Below are 24,467 nucleotides of genomic sequence, written 5' to 3' on the forward strand. Positions count from 1 at the left end.
ATCACCCAGGTCCTGAAGTAGCCTGGGTAAACCCAGCCCCCACGTGACCTGCTCTCAGACCTGTGACTGAGAACCGGTCTGAGAGCAGGTCACGTGGGGGCTGGGTTTACCCAGGCTAGTGCTGAAGTAAGCGGTGCAGACACATTTAATACCACTTAACCAATTTGAACTAAGAAGAAGAACATTGCTCGAGTGACGTCACTGATGACATCACAGTCGAGCAATTGTGTAAAAAACGGTCTGTAATGGCCCACCATCAGGCCTGTTCTTGGTGCAATTGATGCCCACAAACCAACGCGCCAACGACGTAATGATGATGACACCGCCGTGACATCATCGATGATGATGTCAGAGTTCACCTGTGAGGTCTAGGCTGACTGGACGGCAGACGTGACTTTATGAGGTCACCGATGATGTCATACCTCCCCGGACATTGTGACATCACCAACGATGTCATACACCAAATGCGGGGGGGTATATAACAAGGTGTTGTTCTGTTATGATATGTATTGTTGGTCCTATGTTTCCCTTTCTGTATACGATGTATACTGCCTGATACTCAATAAAGTTCGCCTGAAAATACATCTCTGTGGTTCTAACCGATCACTGCACGTGAGCCCTTACCTAAGATCCAGCACACTTCACCTAAGGCAAGCACATAAGCTTCCTTACAAATTGCGTGACATTTCCAGTTGAGTGACATCACTTCACACACACCTTCCTTGTGATGACATCACAACTGCCTGTTGACATCACAGTCGAGCAATTGCGTGACATTTCCAGTTGAGTGACATCACTTCACACACACACCTTCCTTGTTGCCTCGATCCAGACCCAAATCTCGGGTGACATCACAGTTGTGCAATTGCTGCCCGAGTGACATCACTTCCAGGTGACCTCTTAGGTGACTTTATAATGTTAGGGTGACTACATCACAACTGCCTGATATCACAGTCGAGCAATTGCTTGACATAATTTCTAGTTGAGTGACATCACTTCCCACACGCAACCTCTTCCTTGTTCCCTCAAACCAGACACACATGCAAATGCATTGATTCAACACACCCACACACAGAACTGGCCGACTGACATCACCTCCGTCACAAATTGTGACTTAAGATCACAGTTACTCGAGTGACATCACAGTTGCGCAAATGCATTTGTTGCCTCGAATCTAGACCCAAATCTCGGGTGACAGCACAGTTGCACAAATTGCTAATGTATTCAACACACACAACTGACATCACTTCCATCACAAATTGTGACTAAGATGATCACAGTTGCTCGAGTGACATCACAGTTGGGCACATGCATTCAACACACACACGCATGCACACACACACGCACACACACAACTGTCCGAGTGACATCACTTCCCTGTGACATCACTAACCCTAACCCTACCCTCCTCTTCCAGGTGAACTTTTTGGAAGGTACATCTCAGGCTCATATTGACAGTCACCCATAGAAGTGGTTGCACAGCTTAATAAAATTTTAACTGCTCCTATGCATGACTTTGTCTGTATGAGCACGAGAAGAACCCCTTCACCTGGAAGGGGTTGGGTTATAGTCAGGCGGCTTAAGGACACATGTTAGAAGAATGGGGACGCGCCGGACAAAAGCACCAATTTTTTTTTATGTGTTCTCCATCACCATAGCTTTCAATTTGGAAGGGGAGCCACTTCATCAAGATGGCGGATGGCGGCCATCTTGGATTTCAAAGATGGGCCGCCATGTTAAATCTAGAAGTGCAGTATCTCGGCTTCCAAGCCACTTAGAAGGTACATCTTAGTGTCAAAATATACATTTTCTGGGTCAAGGAATGCATTAAAGCTATTGAGAATATCACTAGATGATTATTTGTGCTAATATCAAATAAAAATATTAATTCTGGGAATGTATTCACATGATTTTCAACTCTGTTGCTAAGGGGCTGGAATGGATGACATGAATGATTTGAATTAAATTTAACTTTATTAGCTTCACTTTTTAACACTATAAAGCATGTTTTTGCATGTACAGTATAATCAAATTATCTGTCACATTTACAACTGCAAAGCTCTGTGCATTTCCAGTTGGCCTTCTTGCATGAGCACTTGGTACCACAACCTTTTGTGCTTTTACAACCGCACTTCACCAGCTCACTGCAGGCTTTAGAAGCCATTGGTAGAATGCTCCACACTGGAAGCCAGATCTGGCTGTCTTTGTCCAATGTCCGACCCTTTACATAAATAGGACATTGGAGAGAATTAAATAGGACATTTAGGTCTTTACAACACTCATATCTATATAGGGATAGATTAGGGTTAATCTCCGGAACGTCATTGGGCCTGAGGGTTTTTTGAGACAAGCATATGCTAGTGGCAGGATCAACCAGGTAGCCTCGGATAGGAGGGACTGCCCGCGCAGAGCCCTGGCTGCAGTGCCCCGCCGTGGGCCTCCCTAAGGGGGGAGGGCGGGTTGTCTCGTCTGATCTGAGGTCGTAGTCAAAGTGGGGGGTAGTGCGGCTCAAACAGAGACTCGCGGGCTCAGGTTGTTGGGTGTGCGTGCCGGGGCCAGCCCAGGCCACCCTCCGAGGCACCAGCTCCAAGACGACCGATAGGGCAGTCGCACGCGTAACGCGGGCAGCACGGAGTACTTGCGCCATATTATGCTCCATCACTGATGACATTATCACTGATAAAAAAAATTCTGGCTCCCTCAGGTCACCCGCACGGGTGCTCTTTACACCCCCTGAAAGTTTCAGCCCGATCGCACGTAAAACAGCATAGCTGTGGCCGGACAACATTCTTGAAACAAACAGTCCACATTGCCAAATTTATAGATAAGATAGATAGATAGATAGATTGTGTTTGTACATGGACTGCTATTGAAAGGTGACCGGTAGGTTGATTGATTGATTGATTGATTGATTGATTGATTGATTTACCTGTCATGCACTCTAGGTGCCCAACCCCCATGGGTTTACAAGACACAACAATAAAACAGAACAATAAACAACACAACCATGATACATTTAGAATACAAGTTTGTAAGACCGCAATGGGCCAGACAGCAATATAAAAACCAATATATCAATCTCTAAATAGAAGGTTCTGCCTTTGCTCCCATGCTTGACAGATACAATTTGCAATGAGGAAGATTCCCTTGCTGAAACATAGCTCAAGTTTCTCATAGTCATCCAGCTCAAAAAAGTCAACATAGATAAGAGGACATTTTGCTAAAGAGTACATCCCTTGCGTTATCATACGCAGTGCAGTAAAACAAGAAATGAACCTCATTTTCAATTTCGTGTAGCTCACAAAGTAAGCAGAGTCTTTCTTCTTCAGGGGTAGCCTTAAATCTACCGCTTTCTAGTGCTAAGGGAAGCGTTCCTGGTCGTAGCTGAGCACACAGAGAAGTAGGTAGAGAGGTAGGTTTCAGATTTGTCAGGTAAAATACATTATTTTGCAGTGCACACTGTGGAGCAGTGCGGGCTTGTTCTTCCCCCAAATCCGGTGGGATCCATCGATTTCACCGAGTGGGATTCACAGAATTCAAGCGCCAGGATTGTCCAATGTTAACTCCAGTCCCAGAACGGTCCAATCAAACTCCTCCACACATTATGTCCCTCTTGGATACTTTGCCCGACAGGGGGGCTCTTAGTCTGGGCAGAGGCAGTGTGGAGGTAGGGGGACTTGCCTGGGTCTCTGGTGCCCGACAGAGGGGCTCTTAGCCTGGGCAGAGGCAGTGTGGAGGTAGGGTGACTTGCCTGGGTCTCTGGTGCCCGACAGGGGGGCTCTTAGCCTGGGCAGAGGCACCTCAAAACACCCTCTAAGAGCCTCCATTCCTTCATCTGACCATACCCTCACTGTCCTGGAGGTCACAGGCAGTTTTTTTTTTTACCAACGGGGTATAGCTAGGTCTGAGGTAGACCAGATTGTGATCAGAGCGGCGAAGCGGGGGGAGTGGTGCCGAGGAGTAGGCATCCTTCACGTTCGCATACAGCAAGTCTATAGTTCGCCCCTCGTGCTACAGCTCACATACTGCTTAAAGTTGGGCAGTGTCTTTGTCATAGTCACGTGATTGAAATCCCCCGATATCAGTAACAATGCGCTCAGATGCTTTGTCTGGAGTCCAGCAATGGCGTTGTGGATTATGTCACACGCTGATATCGGATTAGCAGAAGGGGGGATGTAAATAGCCACTACAATCAAATGCGAGGGTTAGGAGCTATCGTGCTCAGCGGCCAGAAATACATCTAGTAGGATGCGTTTGGTGACGAAAACACCTTAGTAAATTTTCGCTCACAATGGGGATTCAGAATGGCGATATCTCCGGGACCCCCCTCCTGGACGTCTCCTGTTTTTGAGTTTTTCTCTTTTTGTTTGTTGTTTACCTAAAAGACACTTACCTGGTGGTAAATTTCTCTGGGAGTTTCACATGTGCTCACATTCATTTCACAACTGAGCATCTAACTGAGCATGTGCAGAGTGAGTGGCATCACTCTAGCTTGCTCCGGATTGGAGGAACTATGTATAGTTTATACAGTACATTGTTCCAGCACACAATAATAATTAATAATCTCTAACGTAAAAGTGAACGGTTAAAGTTACTTACTTCATCAAATGCATTATTGTTGTCTCAAACGATGTTTGGGTAAGAGCAATTCCTGGACTCAAAATATTTCTTGGAGGTGCTCGTTGGTTAGGGTTACATGTAGACATCACAAAGAAGTTTCAAAGCAATCTCTTTAAAAAGTCAAATACCTTTCTTATAATGGCATGGTCGTATTAGACAGAGAAACAATCTCCAGCGCATTTTAGCACCAGTCCTTTGTGAAGGAACAAACCAAATTATTTAATATTGGCAAAGATAGTCAACTAGTGATATTCTAAATAGCTTTAATGCATTCCTTGACCCAGAAAATGTATATTTTGACACAAAGATGGACCTTCTAAGTAGCTTGGAAGCTGAGATATTGGCACTTATAGATTTTACATGGCGGCCCATCTTGGAAATCCAAGATGGCCACCTTCCACCATCTTGATGAAGTGGCTCCCCTTCTAAATTGCAAGTTATGATGATGAAGAGCATGTGGAAAAAATTTGGCGCTTTTGTCCGGCGCGTCCCCATGTTTTTGCTAAGCCGCCTGACTATTATAGGCAGTCACCAGGGCGAATCCATCTCGCGCGAGTGATGTCACTCAACTGGAAGTGATGTCACGCAATTGCTTGACTGTGATGTCATCAGGCTGTTGTGATGTCATCAGTGATGTCACTCGAGCAAATGTTTAATGCATTTGCAATTGCACAACTGTGATGTCACTCAAGCAACTGTGATCTTATCTTAGTCCTCAATTTGTGATGGAAGTGATGTCAGTCAGGCTGTGTGTGTGTGTGTGTGTGTGTGTGTGTGTGTGTGTGCGTGTGTGTGTTGAATGCATTTGCAATAGCTAAACTGTGATGTCACTCGAGATGTGGGTCTGGGCCGAGGTATCAAGGAAGAGGGTGACTGTGATGTCATCAGGCAGTTGTGATGTCATCAGTGATGTCACTCGAGCAATTGTCTTCTTCTCTTAGTTAAAATTGGTTAAGTGGTGTCTGTAATAGTAGGCTTTGTCTGCACCGACTTCAGCACCTGGGTGTGATCTCTTCTAGTGGAATTTGCTTGGCAAATTTCTACATTTGATGATGGTAATGACGGTGATGGTAATATTTTCTTTATTTTCAGTGAACTGCTATATATTTTTCCAAGGTTGACCCTGCCAAGAAAGCAGCATCAACCATCAAGACAAACATGAGAGTTGCAGTCAGACCAAAAATGTCTATTCCACTCCCGGATTCAACGAGGGGGCATGTTGTTTGCCAACCGCCATAAAACAATAGTAGAAGAAGAAGAAGAACGAGGGGGCATTCAGTGTTTTACTGTCCAGAACTAAAGTTGGCACGTGTACCAGGTTGTACACATGCATGGTATTTTCTTAGGTCAGTGTTTGGTGTTTACGTACTGATCGCACATTTCCGCCAGGGGGGCGTGGCTGTGGCGTTCGCTTGATCGACGGGGAAAGCTGGCTGCTTGCTAGCAAGAGAGAGCTTGCAGAAATTAGCTAGCGAGACGGGTTGAAAAAAGAGGGGGTTTGGAGCCACAACGGATCTCTTGTGGGACAAAGGCACCGGCCTAGCTGCTAAAACGGTAAATGTAATTTGCAGTCAGTTTCCTTAATAAAATAAACCGCAATCGAATCAAATTCGGACCAAGTAGCTAGCGTAAATGCTAGCTGTTTAGCTGATAAACGTAAGCTAAGATGGCGGTCAAATTAGTTAGCTTAGGTTAAGCTAATGTTGCTAGCAAGACAGGCTACCCTAACCGCCGAACCTTGGTTGCGATTTGACATCACGTTAACGTTGTTTAGGGGGAAAGTGACAAAATTGGCGTATTGACATTGACAAGCTCATTAAAAACAATGTGTTTGCAATGTTGTTGTACGTGACGGTACCGAATACAGATAGCCTTTAGAGCTACACCAACGTTAGCAAAATCAACATTAGCCGATGTTTGTTATGTAGCTGGTAAGCTAACCCTAACGTTAAATCGTCAGTTTGTTATTTAGCGTTAACTAGCGTTAGCTACTTATTGTTTTGAGAGCGATATTCGCTAGCCAGAGTAACGTTAGGATAAATATGATCACGCTATTCGTAGCTTTGAGACAGAGATTAAAATAAAATGCTAACTTTTAAACCCAGAGTTGCTGGATTTCCTCTAACGCTATTCAAACATTTGAAGGCTTCAAGCCCGCTCCAACAGTTGTCAGTCTAGCTGTCAGACCACATACACTCGATCCTTGCAGTGTTGACTGTTCACTGTATTTAAATTTAGAGCTCCCAAAGAACACGTTTCTCACCAGAATGTCTTTCTAACCCTCATTTGTTTACCAAGTTGTTCTATAGTCCTGCTCCCACCCCAATAAACATACTGTTACCTCAAATAAAAACCCATAACTTCAATGATAATGCCTTGTTTATGTTCCTCCAAATGTCCCAGATGCCTCACACAAGACGGTACTCGTCCTCGGACAAAGACAGTCGAAGCAGCTTCCAAGATCGTTACCGGGAGAGGGACAGGGGGCGCAGACAACGGCACCGGAGATCGCCTTCTTTCTCCTCTAGCAGTGACAGAGAAAAAGACCGAGACCGAGACAGAAGGGGACGGGGACACAGACAGAAAGGCAGTTATGCACGCTCAAGGAGGTATGTTTGTGTGGTTGGTGAGTGTTTCTGTGGGGTTCTCTATGCTGAAAATAGTGACAATCCTGTGGATGTACACTCATTGTGCTTTTGGACAATCAGTTGATTGTCAGTTTTCAGGCTTTACAGTATGCCTCTTTCCTCTGATGCAGTCGTAGCTATGACAATCGCTCAACAGAGCGCCGGCCTTTTGACCGAAGATACTGCGAGGGATACAGACGCTTGGATCAGAGCCGAGACCGCGACAGGGAAAGGGAGCCACATGGAGCAGCTGAAAGTTACTATCCACCACGCGACTTCTCTCCAAGCATGTACGACTACCGACGCGGCCGTGAGAGGGAACGGGATGAGTCATATCGGCGGGAAGGCAGCAGGCGTAAGCACAAACGAAGGCGGCGTAGAACCAGGTCCTATAGCCCATCCTCCTCGGTGAGTACAGCCCGACCCGAGATTGTGTTTTAACCCTCCTGCTCCTGTCTCTTTCCATCTCTCTGTCTCCTTTCACTCAGATCTTTCTGTCTCTTTCTTTCTCTAACCCTTTCTTCTTCACAGCTCCTGGACTTGGTAAGTAGTACAATCTTTATGTTTTGTTTTTGTTTTGTCGGCAGCATTTTATTTTATTTTTTAGTCTGAATTGGCTTTGCAGAAATTGGCATTTCACTTTTGTAGACCATTTTCAGTTTTTGCACTCATACTTCTATAGCAGTTCATGAATGATCAACCACCAATATTTGCTGCTCTGGCCTGGGATACACAGTCACCACCATCACTCTCTTACCCCTTCCTTTTGAAACCTTAGTTAAAAGGGTCACAAGGAGGTTGACTGCTCCTGAACTTCAATGAAGATGAGCATGCAGAAAAGTGGAAATGTCCTATCAAAGTGCAATATTGCTTTAAATTCAGATTTTAATTTAATTGACATTTAACATGCGCTAGAGTAGACTTATTACCTTGCAGTATTTGTGGGTTATGTACGGCCACACTTTTTGTTTGTTTTTTATTTTATTTTTTATAAAGACATAAAAGTGAGAAACGGCTTGAATTTGATGTAGTATATCTTTTGGACTTACCTTTTTAACTATTTTCTGCTTGATTGCCTATGGTCCTCTTTTTATTTCCCATCTAGGATAATAGTCTTATTTAAGCTGGGAAGGCAACCTGATAAGTTTTAAATGAGTTATACTACTGTCTTTATTGGTTTTTGCGTTGATGAATGGATATGCCGGTTGCTTCCTTGTTTGTAAGCAGCTGTGGTTTAAAGGTAGAGGGGGGAGGAGCAGAGGACCACATGTGATCTTTGACTTGTTCCCTTGCACTATATCCCTATCGTTATATATTTCCTTCACGTGGTGTCATGCGTGAATCGCCCCATGACCACCAAACCCACCTACAACCACTACTACATCATCATCAACTACAACCACCAACACCACCCTCCTCCCTCCTCCTCCACCTGTGCCGCCTGACGCCGTGGCTACGGCTGCCCCTGAAAACCCCCTGTCCCCCTCCGGTCGTGTCGTGGCCTGCTGCTGCTGACGGCGGTTTGGGGCTGAAAACAGCGGAGCGACAGCCGGACGCGGGCACTGAGTGTGAGGGACGACGAGGAAGGGCACCTGATCTGTCGGAGTGGGGACGTCCTGCAAGAGAGATGTACTCACTGCCACTACTCTATCGTAACCCTTCTCCATATGAGTATAAAAGCATAGAGCAAATTACATGACATGGGAGTGCCTGATGGTGCCTTGCTAGAATGCTCTTCGCTCTAGCTGAAAAAGCAGGGTGGATTGCAAGAATGTTGGAAAATTTGAGAGGGACTTTAGATAATTTCTTCTCCTTTTTCTCAGGATATTTAGATTGTGGAACATGTTCAGTGTTTCACGGGCTACTTGTCTTTTCTAAACTTAGCATCTCGTCTTTCGCGTTTTAGCAAAAACTCGTTTACAGGTTTAAATTTGTAACTAATCAAGCTAGTTATCTCACAGTATGAGGGTTTCCGCGGGGTTCTCTTTTCTTTTTTTTAGTAAACATCTCGCACCCAACTCACCTATTTAGTTTTTTTCCTAGTATTTACCAGAATACATACAGACACTGGATCTATATGATCACTTGTCGCTCTTTGCATCATTCACGTCCCAGTAGAAATATGAAACATTTTTGATTCTGTCCAGTTCGATCCCCGTGTCCCTTTGGGCAAAGCACAGCCACGTCTTGACAGGATGCACCCTTATTTTTCGATGGCTGCAATTGGTCATCATGAGGGGAGCACTCTATTTCGCGCCCCTTATTATTTTCTTCACATGTATTTGTAGTGCTATGCATTAAATGATCATAGATTAACTCCACGTGTTTCAAGCCTGCCAGGCTGAGTAGGCAGCCATTTTGAAAATGGGATGGGCGCGGGCATTGATACGCCTGTCACACTTGTGCATTACGTGTCCTTACTTTGGTCCACATGTCTAATCCTCCTGTTCCTTCTCTCCCGCTCTGTTTCTCTCCCCTTTCTCTCTGTCTTGTCTTGCAGATGAGATCGTCAGCACTCTGGGGGAAGGCACCTTCGGCAGGGTGATGCAGTGCATTGACCATCGCAGGTGTGTGTATCAGCTGAAGCTAAAAAAACAACAACCGTTGTGGTTGTTACTACCAGATTCACAATGTTGTGGTTGTTACTATCAGATTCATTATGGAAGAAGTGCTGTCCAATGGCAGCACTAGAAATGCACACCAAGGAAGTTCATTTCCATGGTCAGCGCCTTTAGCAAGTGATGCTTCAATGTAAATCCAGTGTCTTATCGAGCACTGAAGGAACTGGATTAACTAGACAGAACCATTTGGATGATCGCTTATGCGTCTGGCATACTCTTCGCGCACGCGCTGGAGGCGGGGCTCCGCGGAGGGCGCGCGCACTCTGCGCGGGCCAAAACAGAACATAGTCAGTGCGCAGCTCGCTCCTCCCACCCCCCTCCTCCTGTGGAAGCTCCAGGGGAAAATGGCGGCGATTAGTGACAGGCAGTCTGAATGAAATTGAATGTAACGTTCCCAATTCTATGTATTAAATTCTAAAAAACGACCCTCAACATTTGGGAAGGCTAAGCCACACAACTAGTTCGTTATAATCGAACCTCATGCTTCGAAGGCGACTTTACGACGATGAGGATGGTGAGGACTCAATCACAGCAGATATCCGCTGATAGCCTACCACGGAGATCTCACAGGCAATGTGCCAAAACCCGACGCGCTGATAGAAAAATCTCCATGGACGCGCCGCGCCGCGCTCAGGCCACGCCCCGTGTGATGACGTCAAAATCGCTGCGCGCCCTATGCGCTTGGCTGGGCGCAAAGACTATGCCAAAGGCTTTAGAGTGGGGAGTGACTTCTCATCCTATAAGTGATGAAATACCCAAACTAAACTGATATTGAGATCTCTTCCATATAAACTGTAAGACTAGTAGGTAGTTTAAATTGATCTTTTTCCTCCTAGATCCAAACAGATGACTATTTATTTTTTTTGCACGTTAACACGTTAACTGCCAACGACGTACTGATACGTCAAGCAGAATCCAACCGTTGACTGCCAGCGACGTATGGATACGTCAAAAAAAATCGTTTTTTTTTTTTTGACGGTGGGGCGTTGATCAATCCCTTTTACGTCTCCTATACAATTATTGGAGGTATTGAATGTGTATAATCTATTTTACCGACCCACTAAGTGTTGACAGTGCTCCCCCAGACGAGCGAAATCAAAGAAAAAGGGAGCAAGCCATTCAAGGAAATGGCGAGGCGATTTTACAGTATTACATTCTCATGAAAATGGTTGGGGGAAAACGCTCTCGTTTTCGCGCTGATTGCTGGCGATGCGGGATTGCAAATTTACATAATACATTACAGGTGGAACACACTTTGAAACACGCAGCATAAATATGACCAGAATCGCAAAAGCTTCTCTCAACCAAAACTCCCAAGAAGCGAGCGAGTCCATGCCGACTTCCTCAAACAGCAGCCTGCAGACAGGCACAGGACAGCAGCAAAAGCACTGAGACTGTGACGGCCGCTGCAGCCAAGAAGAGGGAGGAGTTGAAGCAACTCTGCCTCTCGCTCTCTCCCTCTCTCTCTCTCTCTCTCTCTCTCCCTCCCTCCCTCTCTCTCTCTCTCTCTCTCTCTCCCTCTCCCCCTCTCACTAGGATTAAACCTAGTGCGTCTCCCTCCCGAGAGGGAGGGAGAGAGAGAGAGAGGGAGGGAGAGCGAGAGGGAGGGAGAGAGAGAGAGAGAGAGAGAGAGAGGGAGGGAGAGCGAGGGGAAGGGAGAGAGAGAGAGAGAGAGAGAGAGCGAGAGGGGGAGGGAGAGAGAGAGAGAGAGAGAGCCAAAAATGAATGGTTAAAGTGACAGTTCTATCGAATTTCACAAAAAGCCGTTTATCTCTGAATATTTTTTCTGATGCTAAAACCATGCTGTATTCAACTGCTAATGCTTACATAACTACTAACTCTACAAACTAACTCTTTTAGACAGAGAAAGTACACATTCTATTAGTACTTTTGAGATATTGTATGTTCACAAACTCCAAGCAGAAAATAATCCTCGGCGCTTGTAAAATGAGCCACAATCCTCAAAAAACGGCTTGGCAGAAGCTACCTACAGCAAGAAAAAAACGGCTGGCAGTCAGTGTGTTAAAATTCACAGAGACTTTGTTGCCAGAGGCAAATTGATTTGCGTTAAATATTTCTTTATTCATGCTGTCAATCTGGTGTCTGGATTTCAGTGTAGCAGTCAGATCCTTCTCTGGAGACTGTATTCCCCTATGTATGGTGTTTTTGTGACCTCTGTTTTGCGTCATACTCTTTTCTGTTGAACAGGGGAGGAGCCCAAGTTGCTCTGAAAATTATCAAGAATGTGGAGAAGTACAAGGAGGCGGCTCGCCTGGAGATCAATGTACTGGAGAGGATCAATGAGAAAGACCCTGAAAACAAATAGTGAGTTCTGACTTGTGCTGCTGCAGTTACATCAACTTTTGGGTTACAAAATTAATTTACGCTGTATTCATTTAACTACATGCGAGATGAGACTAGCACTGCCTAACTTACTACAGCAACATTAGCTTTTCTATTATATACTGCCATCTTATTATTATCGCTCCTTAAGTGAAGCAAGTGGGGGGGGGCTAATTACAAACTGTTTCAACTTCAGCTTCATAATGTGTATGCGTCAGCACACATACACAGTATGACTCGGAGCACCGACTTTCTGACAACGCCATTTGCTGCATCATAGGTGCAATGAGCTATGTATGTTGTAGTTCATCAACAGACTTATGCCAGACAATATAAAAAAAAATCCCTCCCCTTTTCTTTTCTTTTAATAACACATTAAACACACATTGCACATGTTAAAATCAAAAACAGACAAAAGGAAATAAAAAAAGGTTGTGCCGGTAGAAACAGGAAAGAATACATTAAACCAATATTAATAATAATCCAATCAAAGCATACAATATAAAGAAAAACAAGAGGAAAGAACAAGTAAACAAAAGTCTACTTGGGCAGTTGTTTGTTGACCTGTGAGCCAATATTGGAAAACACTGCGCTACATCTGTCGTTTATGAAATGGTTTGCTTTAGCAGTTATATTGATGGAATTGTCTTTATCTCGATTATCCACTGCATCATCATCATCATCATCATCATCATCAAACCTCCTCTGCTCTTTATCTTTCAGCCTGTGTGTTCAAATGTACGACTGGTTCGACTATCACGGCCACATGTGCATCTCCTTTGAGCTGCTAGCTCTCAGCACCTTCGACTTCCTAAAGGAGAACAACTATCTCCCCTACTCGATCAGCCAGGTCAGGCACATGGCCTACCAGCTCTGTCTCTCCGTCAAGTGTAAGTTCCCCCTTAGAAGAAGTACATGTTGAAATATCCAGACCTTTTTTGATTTATTTTGTTTTAATTTATCTTGAGTTTTTTTTTAATTTTAGTGCTTGGGAGAATCAGATAATTGGAACCATAGACTGAATTGTCAACTCGTTACACATTCCTTTTCCATCGCCCTCTGTTTAAATCCCCCCTCCAGTCACACTTTCCCTCCTGTTAAACCGTTGATGTTCTATGAAAACATACATGCGCAAGCGCTGTATCAACGCACGTCCCCATTTGTGTTAAAGAGCGTACATTGATGAGAACTGAAGTCAAATAGTTTGTTCCACTGCAACATAATGACTGCAGGCGCTGTTGTAAAAGTACAACGGAAGTGGGCGGCCATACTGTTTCCGGGTCATATCTCTGTAAAAAAAATATATATATATATATTTAGAAGCTTAAAAAAAATCAGAAAAATGAGATTCCGACAGGGAAAATTCAAGTGAACGGCCACACAAGAAGTTGTTCATTGCCGTTGATGCCTCCTCCCTCGTCAGTCACCTACATGTGGAGAGGCCTGAGTGAAAGCCATACTTATTGCATGATGTTAAATAGTCTGTGTTTGTTCTGTTTGTATCTACATTTGACTATCTGCTGCTGCCATGGCCCAGTTTCGCCATGGGGGGGGGAGTCATTATTTGCAGATTTGTATTTGTTTTAAGGTCATTGGTCATCAGATGTGAAAGGTTGAAGGAGCCATTCACCCTTAACACTGTTTTCCTCCCCCTCCATAGTTCTCCACGACAATAAGCTGACACACACGGATCTGAAGCCTGAGAACATCCTATTTGTCAACTCAGACTTCACAATGACCTACAATGTAGAGAAGGTGAGAGAGTGGGATTCACTGGCTGCTCAAATCCAAAATGGAAGGAATGTCTGGATGAGAGGACAGTGACCTCCTAGTCTGTTTATATGGTTTTGTCCTGAATGGAAAGTATTGCTTGCATTACATATTGCCTGGAGGTCTAATGAAGAAACATGCAGTACCTGGAGCTAGAGTGTGGAATTATTATTTTTGGTCACTGCAAAAAAAAGAAAAGCTGGAATGATTTTCCATTGGAGCGCTCCCATCAAGTGACATTACATAATGTGTTGTGCCAAAATATCAGTCAATCTCAACTGTTCACTGCACACTTGTGTTTTCCTCTTTGCAGAAGCGAGATGAGAGGACAGTTAAGAGCACAGCGGTGCGGGTGGTTGACTTTGGCAGTGCCACCTTCGACCACGAGCACCACAGCACCATCGTGTCCACACGGCACTACCGCGCCCCGGAGGTCATACTTGGTGAGTGCGATGGTAGACATTTGGCGTCCCCTCATGGTAATCGCCAAGAAACTTGTACACAGGGGCACGGTGGCACAGTGGTAGCGTTGTCGCCTCACAGCAAGAAGGTCCTTGGTTCGATTCCCGCCTGGGTAGCTGTGGGCACTGAGGGTGCCTGAACTCCGAACCTCCTCCCGATGTCACCATCCCCATCCCCCCCAAAAAAGAAGCTTTAGCCACCCCCCAAAGGCCTGATATATTTGAGTTCAGGGCAACCCTGACTCCATACTAACTCAAAATCAAGCATTTTTACATTTTTACTTTCTCATTTTACAGGGCATCCGCGGGGTCTTGAAAAGTCTTGAAAGTTGGGAATTCAATTTAGGGAAAATCAAGACCCTTGAAAAGTATTGAATTTCAATACTTTTTTCAGAAAAGTCTTAAGTAAATTTCAAATTCAAGACCCTTTAAATGTGTTTAAATGTGTTATTTTTCTATGTGAATATGTCCAAAGATTTTGATAAAAGTTTACGTGAATTCATTTATTTTGGTCCTCACAACAGCGCACGGACAGAGGCTGTGTGTGTGCATCAACATTGAAACTATGACGCCACAGGTCTCTTTCTGAGGAATTGTAGCATTGTATCAGTGGCAGTTGATCAGTGTTTCTCACGCCACAATAGAGCCACATATATTAATTTCAATTCAACCTCTTCATTTTGCTCTCAGAGTGCACCAGATTGATGCATCTTACTTTAGAGCAGGGGTGCCCACACTTTTTCAGCTTGGGAGCTACTTTTAAAATGACCAAGTCAAAGTGATCTACCAAACATATTTATGTATATATATACACTGAGTGATCTACCAAACATATAAATGTATATATATACACTGAGTGGAAAACAGTGGAACAGTGGAAAAACAGTGGAAACAGTGGAAAAACAGTGGAAAAACAGTGGAAACAGTGGAAAAACAGTAAAAAAAAAAAAAAAATTCTTCCCCTCAATGCCATGCGATCGACCACACTACCTTCGCGATCGACCGGTCGATCGCGATCGACGTATTGGGCACCCCTGCTTTAGAGGGTCTATCCACCATTATCTCTCCAAATCCTCAGGGAAACACTGTTGTGTGAGTGAGTGAGCGAGCGAGTGAGCACGTTATTGTTATAAATATACTTTAGTTTAAATAAACCTTGCCTTTGGGTTAGTCACACAATTTATTCTCTTGAGCTTTATTCCTTCCCAGCCTATCTGAATTATGTTGTATTGATACAGTGCATAGAGGTTATGGCAAACTAAGACCGTTTAGTTTTGCAATCTCAAACTCAAAATGTATAGTAATTGTGTTAGTTGAAGGTGTGTCGTTGATGTAATCGGTTACAGCTCGAAGTGGCGATGGGGTCTTGAAATTTATTGGAAGGGTCTTGAAAAAGTCTTGAATTTAACTTCAGGATTGCTGCATATACCCTGTTTTAGAGCAGGGGTTTCAAAGCCTGAGACTGTGGGCCTCCCCTCAGACAAAGCTTGGAAAAAGGCGCCCCCCCCCTTCCTCATCATTAGGTGATTTGATCCTATAGAGCAGTGGTTCTCAAAGTGGGGTCCGGGGAGCCCCAGGGGTCATTGAGGGGGTTCCAGGGGGTCCCCAGCAAAAAGGGGAATCATCTATTTTCACTATAATTCCATCCATAAGTAACACAATGATGGAATGTGTTCATGGGTTTCAGACACTTTCGGTAATAAAACATCTAAAAGCAAAATTCTTATCAGATGGGGGACCCTGGGACAAAACCTCTGTGGATGGATGTCAGTGAGCATGAGATCATGCTTACTGATATCCATAGTCACCCCCCCCCCCCCAAAGGCCAATTCTGAGCCAGGAAAAACCCTACAAATAGTCAATCTTCTCGCTGATAGTCTCCTTTGCTGATCACTATTTCATAAAGTTCCACACAGGTTCATAACGTTCCATTCATTCTTGACCGCAACAATGAATCCCTTTGACCAGGAGTATTCTAATTCTTCATAAACAAAACAATTCCTCTGCTTTCGTTTTTGGTCTCACCATTCACTGTTCATTGTTTTTGTCCCCTCAGAGCTGGGATGGACTCAGCCTTGTGACGTGTGGAGCATCGGCTGTATCCTGTTCGAGTACTACCTGGGCTTCACCTTGTTTCAGGTACAACAACAAGCCTACTGCTGCCAACTGGCCACAACCAGCACTTTGGCCCCGTTCAGGTTTGAAGAAGGGAGGAGGAGGAGAGTGGGCTGGTTGGTCAGTTGGCTCGCCTGATCCGACCAAATAGTAAAAGAAGTACACGTGTAATTTGCTTGCACAGACACACGCACACACACAGCCGCAGCATGCGAACACAGCTGTTAATCTGCTAGGGATTCCTTGGATGCGGTTCTTATTTTTGGCTGGCAGCCCTGACACCATATGTAGCAGCAGAACCTGCAGTAGTTAAGCACGGATTGTCCCTGATGTTAATTCTGAGTGTGTCTCTCTCTTTCTCTCTCTCTCTCTCTCTCTAAACGATGGGCGCCTAAGTCAAGTTTAATCAATGTCTCCTTCAGACTCATGACAACCGGGAGCATCTGGCCATGATGGAGAGAATCCTGGGACCAGTGCCCTCCAGGATGATTCGCAAGACACGGTCAGAAAATAGATCAACATAAATATAAATATATAAACCTTTTTATTCCAGCAAATATGCACCTATATCAGAATCAAAACAACTTTATTGATCCCTGAGGGGAAATTGAGTACTACTGCTACAGTTGCTCACACTCCGGTAGGGGAAATTATAAACATAGAGACATTATAAGAAGAAATAGGAATACATCATAAAACAAATAAAATAGAAGTTACGTAGCCTATATACAATAAAGTGTCAGAAATATGTGCCTTCTCCTATAACCCTTATCAAGTACCATTGAGTAAGAAGTGAGATATGTGAGGTACATAATATTATATTCTATACACCCGTGTGAGTAGTAATAATAGAGTAAGATGCCTTCGTTTCCAGTTAGTAAAATGAACGTCTGTAACAGTGTGGATTATTTGATTATTGCACAGATTGCAGTATTTAGCAGTTTTAGCACATTGAGTTTTATTGCACATATATATGATACAAAAATACCAAAATTTTTATTTATTTATAGTATACACAATTTGCTTATTCAATCTGCTCACACTTATTCCACTGCCCCACCTCAGGAAGCAGAAGTACTTCTACCGTGGCCGTCTGGACTGGGACGAGAGCTCCTCAGCAGGGAAATACGTCCGGGAGAACTGCAAACCCTTGCGGGTAAGAGGAGTGGAGGTGTAGCGGGAGAGAAAATGAACAAAAGAACAAACTTTTTTTTTTTTTTTTGCACTGCAGTGCCTCTCTTGATTGTTACATTTCCTCTTGGTCTCTCTTTCTGTTCCCCTTCTTTCTTTGTCTCATCTCCTTTTTTTTTGGGGTCTCTCTCTGTCCTCCCTTCTGTTGTCTCTCTCTCTCTCTCTCTCAGCGGTACCTGCTGTCAGAGGCGGAGGACCACCACCAGCTGTTTGACCTGATTGAAAGCATGCTGGAGTACGAGCCCTCCAAGAGGCTGGCGCTGGCCGACTCGCTCAAACACCCGTTCTTCGAGAGCGGCGGCTTGGCCGAGGCAACGGCCAGCAAGAGTTGGGAAGGAAACAGGGACATCAGCCGGTGACCCACGAGCCCCCGTAGACTCTGAACGATAGAGGAGAAGAATACATTTTGGTTCATAGACTCTGAACGATAGAGGAGAAGAATACGTTTTGGTTCGGGGGTTTTTGGGTGTTTTTTTTAGTGTGGAGCAGAGCGATGCGGCGACTTAAGGTGGAACCGTTGAATTGATGGGGGCATCGATGTTTTCCGTCCTTCGTCGCTAAACCGTGGACATCTGAACCTCTTGCTCCCTTGTCCCCTCCCTGTCCCCTCTGCAGCCACAAGAGCCTTGTCTTTGCAGCAGAGGGACCAGAAGAAACAGAGACTGGAAGAGAGCCAAAATGAAATTTCACCCCATTTTTCTTTAGCGCACTGAGCCTCAACAGACGACAAAATGCCCATGGGCAAACAGTAGCCCAAACGGTAGCCCTCTATGCAGCTCCACTCTTCCTTTTTCACGTCCTCCCCATCCTCCTTTCCTTCTTCCTTCCGTCCTTCCTCCCCTCCTCCCATCAGCATGTAAAGAAAATAACTGAGCTTTCTAAGGAAATGAACACTACTATAGTCAGAAAACATTTTTGGGAAGAATTATCTTCCGATTCTGAAGTTTGGGGAAAGATTGAAAAGGAGATAGAGCTGTGTATGCAAGTCTTCGTCTGCATATTTCTAAATGCAATTTTGGACAAACTGTCATCATGGGAGACATGCGAGATGTTCCATTATGATAACCATCAAATCATTCAAAATTTAAGATCACATTTCCTTGTTTGTGCAACAAGGCAGATGCGACACGGGAAACATAATTGATGTTGCCGTAATCAGAAAGGGAGCGCAAACTAAAGCAATATTCCTCCACAAGCGACGGTTCCAAAGTAAAAGCAAAACAAAAACAATGTTGAAAATATCACAAATTTTTGTTCACGTTTTTTTTAAAGTGATGCGCACGTTTCCTTGCGTATCATTGTTCATACGACGTGTTCCATTTATTTTCTGTATAAAATGGACATCCCTTATATGGAGACTGTTGCCCTGATACTCTCCATCCATTTGGCCTGTTAGCCAATGAGATGATAATGGCGGTCATGACACTCCACACAGGTCTATAGCCTGTCTTATTGATCGATATATCCGTTTCTGTTACGTTATGCAATGCTTTGTGTGTGTGTGCGTGTGCGTGCGCGTGTGTGTGTGCGTGTGTGCGCGTTTGTGTGTGTGTATAGGGGTGGGGGCGTTGTGGGTGACACTTTGACCGTAATGTATTGCTCGTTGACTACTTTTCTTAGTAGTTCTTCCTCGTTAGTCTTGAGAACATTCTCACATACTTCCAAACACAGACTACATGAACTGCCTTTTTCCACGTGTGATATGGTCGGACTTCTGGTCTCTGTTGAGATTAAGCACAGAGCTCTTTCTGGTAACCCCCACACACACAGCGCTCTCCTGTTGACGGTATTTATTTGGAGTTACAGCAGGTCATAGCCCCCCACCTGCCCACCTGTACATGACTTGTTTTTGTATGAAATTAAAGCGTATAAAACTGTATATATGTATGATTGTGTAGAATTAAAGTTAAGTCCTCCTTGCCAAAGGCTTACGGTCATGCTCTCTGTCAGTTTGGACTCTGGCAAGAGTCGAGCGGAGGTATTCTGTCTTTAAAGAAATATTGCACAATTTTTCCACTTTTTTTCTGCTGAAAATCACCCAACTTTTTCGGCGTCGTCCTACATGCACCAGAAGGTGTGTTGTCAACCCAAGGTGTTGGGTTCCCTGCTGCAGCTGCACGTTGACTAGAGATGCAGACACTGAAGGGATCCCAGCTGGTAACCTTCCGCCACCGTCTGTCTGAGTCCGTCTCTTACCTCACTAATAGCACTGCTGTGGTGGCACTGATTGTCAAAACGTCAGGGAAGTGTATCTGGGAGGCACAGGAGCAATCAGGGTGTCTGCACCCTGAAGAAGAAAGTCTTTAAATGTCTTGGATTATATCAAAACGGAAGGCTTTAAAAAGTCTTGTTTACAGTTAAATGTAACATTTGGCCTTAATCAAGTCAGTTTCAGAAGTCTTTTTTTTTTTTTACATTGTCAGTTCTTGGTAGTTTGTCCGGGACTCGGTCCAGACATGCAGACCTACATTCTGTTAGATCTCGAGTTAAATGTGCATATTTTTTTTAAGTCAAATTTTGACCAGATGAGGCTTGCTGCAATAATGTAAATATGGATAGTCCTCATTTGCTACTAAACGATTGCTTGGCAATCATATGAGCTGTATGCATTCTGTCGCCCTGTTTCGCTCTTGGTAGTTTGCTTATGTTTTGGAAAATAACCGCCCTCCTTTTCTGCTGTGAGTTCCTTGCCTGACTATTGACTCCTGACACAGAAAAGCAAAGTCACAGCCCTCCCAGGACGGGATGAGATGGGTGGTAAAGCCATGGATCAGCGTCCCGCACGCCGTCATGCAAGCTTCCCCATCTGTTGGTAAGCTGTCACTCCAGCTCTCATGTCTCCACCTTATAGGCAATGTACACCGCCTCCGGAACAGATGCGGTACGGCTGCGAACAGACCCACACTCGTGTAATCTGTCAGACGTATGCGGGATCCGACAAAAATGGAACCGGTGTGTAATTTTTCCGTACTGCACGCATCTCCCATCAATTACCACGGGCGAGAGTCGATCCGGCAGTTTTACCGGATCCGCAACGCAGCCGTAGCGCATGTGGTGTACATTGCCTGTCAGACTGTTCCGTCTCCTTCCCTGTGCTCATACACTTTACATTACATTACATTACATTACGTCATTTGGCAGACGCTTTTATCCAAAGCGACTTACAATAACACATTTTTGTCAGCAATAGAGCAATCAACTATGGAGCACAGTCTATGACAACTACAACTTCTGAAGGAACAGTGGTACAAGTTTAGGTTAGTATTTATTTTTATTTTTTATTTTTTTAGAAAGAGAGAACGAAGTTAGATCAAGAAGGGCCCAGATGGAGCGTGAAAAGGTGTGTCTTTAGTCTTTTCCGAAAGATCGGCAGTGATTCAGCTGTCCTGACCGAAGGTGGAAGCTCGTTCCACCATTGAGGTGCCAGGGACGAGAAGAGGCGACCGCTGTGTGGAATAAGATCTAAAAAGAGATGAGATGTGACATAAAGTATTATGATGTTGCTGTTGAAATCAACTATAGTGTATTGCAGAGGAGGTTGGGCTCAGCTACACTTCAGTAATGTCAATTCAGTCATTGCTTCAAGTTGAAAGTTGTTATGAGTGATTTTGTAATGCAAGTTAGTATTGCTGATCTTTTGTTTTGTTGACTTGAACCGTAGCATTTTGATCATCGGCATTGGGCCTGATCAAAGGCCAAACGTTGGATTGTAGCTGGATCCATGTTCTTGACTCTCCAGCAGATGTGGGTTCACTTCTGAGCTGGTGATGATTTAGCAATTCAACTTTGTGACTCAAAAGCTTAACATCCTCAGTCAATGAATGAAGCAGCTGTCCTTCCTTTGGGAGAAGGAAGACATTCTCTTTGCATCAGTGAAGCAAAACAGTGACTCACCTTTCCTTTCTGACATAATGGTCAAATTATGACATATGGTCAAATTACCCCAATATCTCATATATTGTGCACCTTTGCAACTGTGTGTGTGTCTGTCTGTGTGTGTGTTTTTAAATAATGGCTGTTATCCTACACAGGTTTGTTTGCTCCTCCACTCTCGATAATGGGATAAAGGGTGCTTGCGTATTCAGCTAATCTGTTTCAAGGACTACGAGTCATCAGTCAAATCCCCATAAGACGAGACCGCGAGAGCAGAGGCGCACACAATTGCACAGCCTGGACTACAGGAAGCAGTGCTGCCTGCAACTGGATGCTGCACTTGACATCGTGGACAAACGATAGGAGCAGCTGAACTTGAGTACAGCGGCTGGCATTTGCAGGTGTGTACCGTGGCGTGTTTGTTGTTCATTTGTCAATTTTGTAAATATCGGACATTATAGTTTTTGCACAGTTTACAAGATAACAGGCGACAGGCGTGTAGGAGGCAAAGTCAACGGAAACGTCTTCAGTCTTCAGCTCTCATTGCAAAGGTCAATAGATGGTGTGCAGGATCTTAAGAAATAATAATAATAAAGAAGTGAAATGTATTGTGTAAAGGAGCAAATCATGCTGTTAATATAGGCTGATCATATTGTTGGTTGACGTGATTATTACTCCTTGTACTTGCAGTTCTACAACTCATTCCAGGTGTAACGTTAAAGGAGTGACGGCACTGACGTTCTTCCTGAGCTTACAAGGAGTCAAGTCATCAGTTGTGTACTGAAACAACACAGCCACAAAAGCTAGCTGACAGGCACACATCATCTTATCATCAACAACACCAGCCAGCCAACGCCTGAAATGGATTCCATGAAGTTGCTGGGTGCTCCCCTCAAGCAGCTCACCAGCTGCATGTCTGGAGCAAGCAGCAGCATCGGCAGCAGCAGCAAGAGAGGGGCCAAGAGGAGCCAGTCGGTCCGCAGAAACAGCTTGGGCCGCATGAAGAGCGCTGGGAGGAGGAGGAGCCTGCCCTGCAGCAGCCAGAAAGTGCCAGAGTCCTGGCTCCGAGTGTACCGGGCTGAACTGAACACCGAGAGGTAAGAGTGGCAAGAAGTCATGTAAAACACCCATCATAATGCCATTATTCTCCAAATCATGTAAAATCTTGTGACAAGACCGCTTTACAGTTGAAGAGCATCGATATACAGAAATTAATACATTACTGTACGTACGTACATACATACATATATGCTTGCATGCATGCATGGAAAATTCTATCATTACCTGATCTAATAACATTCATTGTCTTAAAAAATAAGAAGAAAAAAATAAAATCCAGTCTAAAAAGTAAGAAGAAATGCTGTTATTTTGCAAAGGTTTGTCAGATTATTCAAACAGTGGATATCTAATAAAGGTACCTAGATATCTAGGTGTTCGGCTGACAGTCTTAGCCGGACAGGCTTGGTGTTGACGACTTAATCTTTGTACTCGTCTCAGGATAAGCAGTTAGCTCACATGAATAAGCTGCTTGACCATGTGCCGTGACTGATGTTGCCATGTGCCGTAGGACGCGACAGAAAGCCGCGCTGGCCAAGAAGAACGCCGAAAGGTCTGTCAGAAGGACCCACTTCAGGAGTCAACACTGTCTCCCAAGGGTAGGTGAACTGATGAGAGGATCGAAATATAGAAGTTAGGCAGATTTTGCTTGGTCAGTGTTCATGTGATGTTTTTAACTTTTTGTCTCATCCTCCTGCAGCAGACGGCCGCTGCCAGGAAACCAGGTGCAGTGAAGGACAACTCATTCTTTGGAGCGTTCCAGGGCCTCAGTCTGGACGGGCTGATGGGAGGCGCTCAGGGGTCTCCTGCCGCCGGTGGAGCAGATCCGTGCAAAGTTATGTGACTTCCAGCAGACTGTCGAGAGGTTCCCCTACTATGGAAACGTCAACAGGACTTGCAGGAGAGAGAGAAGACTCGTGGTGGACTGGTGATTCTAGCTAAAAAATTAAGCTGAGTTTCACATCTTTATTTCCAAAGATAAAAGGGGTGGACAAAGTATACTTGTTTGGATTACTGTCTTTATTCTCTTTAGAAATTAATAACTGTTTGAAGGTTCTTGATTGTTCTTGATTCCTTCACATGATAAATAATGAGTTGTGTTTTGCACAGGTTAAACATTTGTTAAATTTTGCACAATTTGTATGTCCACTTGGGGTCTGCCAAATGAAGATGACTGTATTTTTTTAATCAAATAATGTATGATTGAAGCTTGTGACTGAAGTAAAACTATACTTGTACCTGCTGAGCTTGTCTATTTTACCTGTCCAGTGCGCACACACATTCCTGAACCAATGTAATTTCAAAGACAGATTTGAAATCCAAAGCACCCAGAAGCAGAAAAATAAGTTCTTACACATTTTCCATTTCAGACATGTCCCCATTGTAAATGACCTCAATGAGGAGTTTGAGAAGACCATTCTTGTAGACCTCCCTATTTGACCTTTGTGACCCCAGCCTGTATTGTGGTTTCTTGTGACTGATAATATGACCTAGAGACTGGTTTTGTTGCGGTTTTGAGTGGTTGCTCTCTACATATTGGTGTCACACTGTTCCTTTTTGTCATAAATTATTTATATAAATAGAGGAGTGTCTAAATAGTTTATATTATATGACGGCTGTCTAGCCTGAGTCCCTGTTTTTTGGGGGTAGTACATCTGGGGGTACATAATTATCTTCTCTTGTACCTTGTTTGTGTATATATTTTGTGTGTTAGACATTTCTACATGCTTTTGATATCTAAAAACTAATGGAATGTCAATTGAATGAAAGTTTAACTTGGGTTGTTGATT

General features: G+C 44.2%; 2 protein-coding genes across 4 annotated transcripts; both read left to right on the forward strand.

Moving 5' to 3' along the window:
* The first annotated feature begins 6,033 nt into the window (after positions 1–6,033).
* clk2a (CDC-like kinase 2a) lies at positions 6,034–19,659 on the forward strand. The gene is made up of 13 exons (XM_083646803.1): positions 6,034–6,174; positions 7,024–7,229; positions 7,379–7,655; positions 8,786–8,876; positions 9,748–9,814; positions 12,077–12,193; positions 12,935–13,101; positions 13,872–13,966; positions 14,295–14,424; positions 16,499–16,581; positions 16,980–17,059; positions 17,623–17,713; positions 17,919–19,659. Exons 2-13 carry the CDS (start codon positions 7,024–7,026, stop codon positions 18,105–18,107), a joined length of 1,593 nt encoding a protein of 530 aa, XP_083502929.1. The 5' UTR covers positions 6,034–6,174; the 3' UTR covers positions 18,108–19,659.
* A 138-nt stretch (positions 19,660–19,797) lies between these two features.
* LOC310784557 (uncharacterized protein) lies at positions 19,798–23,920 on the forward strand. Of its 3 annotated transcripts, none has more exons than XM_083645546.1 (5): positions 19,798–20,560; positions 21,780–22,022; positions 22,312–22,718; positions 23,189–23,276; positions 23,378–23,920. In XM_083645546.1, the coding sequence occupies exons 3-5, from the start codon at positions 22,483–22,485 to the stop codon at positions 23,519–23,521; spliced, it is 468 nt and encodes a 155-aa protein (XP_083501672.1). In that variant the 5' UTR covers positions 19,798–20,560; positions 21,780–22,022; positions 22,312–22,482; the 3' UTR covers positions 23,522–23,920. The 3 variants fall into 3 exon arrangements, with proteins under 3 accessions (XP_083501672.1, XP_083501674.1, XP_083501673.1); XM_083645548.1 differs by having other exon boundaries at positions 23,381–23,920; XM_083645547.1 differs by lacking the exon at positions 19,798–20,560 and having other exon boundaries at positions 21,730–22,022.
* Positions 23,921–24,467: the final 547 nt, after the last annotated feature.

The sequence above is a fragment of the Poromitra crassiceps genome (genome assembly GCF_964638095.1).
Source record: "Poromitra crassiceps genome assembly, chromosome: 11".
Taxonomy (NCBI): Eukaryota; Metazoa; Chordata; class Actinopteri; order Beryciformes; family Melamphaidae; genus Poromitra; species Poromitra crassiceps.

Bases quoted from the DNA above. Each gene is read 5' to 3' on its own strand.
- clk2a (XM_083646803.1), top strand. From the start codon at position 7,024: ATGCCTCACACAAGACGGTACTCGTCCTCGGACAAAGACAGTCGAAGC. The intron at 8,877-9,747 runs GTACTCACTGCC...CTTGTCTTGCAG, and splicing joins GGACGTCCTGCAAGAGAGAT to ATGAGATCGTCAGCACTCTG. The intron at 16,582-16,979 runs GTACAACAACAA...TGTCTCCTTCAG, and splicing joins TGGGCTTCACCTTGTTTCAG to ACTCATGACAACCGGGAGCA.
- LOC310784557 (XM_083645546.1), top strand. From the start codon at position 22,483: ATGGATTCCATGAAGTTGCTGGGTGCTCCCCTCAAGCAGCTCACCAGC. The intron at 22,719-23,188 runs GTAAGAGTGGCA...CATGTGCCGTAG, and splicing joins GCTGAACTGAACACCGAGAG to GACGCGACAGAAAGCCGCGC. The intron at 23,277-23,377 runs GTAGGTGAACTG...ATCCTCCTGCAG, and splicing joins GTCAACACTGTCTCCCAAGG to CAGACGGCCGCTGCCAGGAA.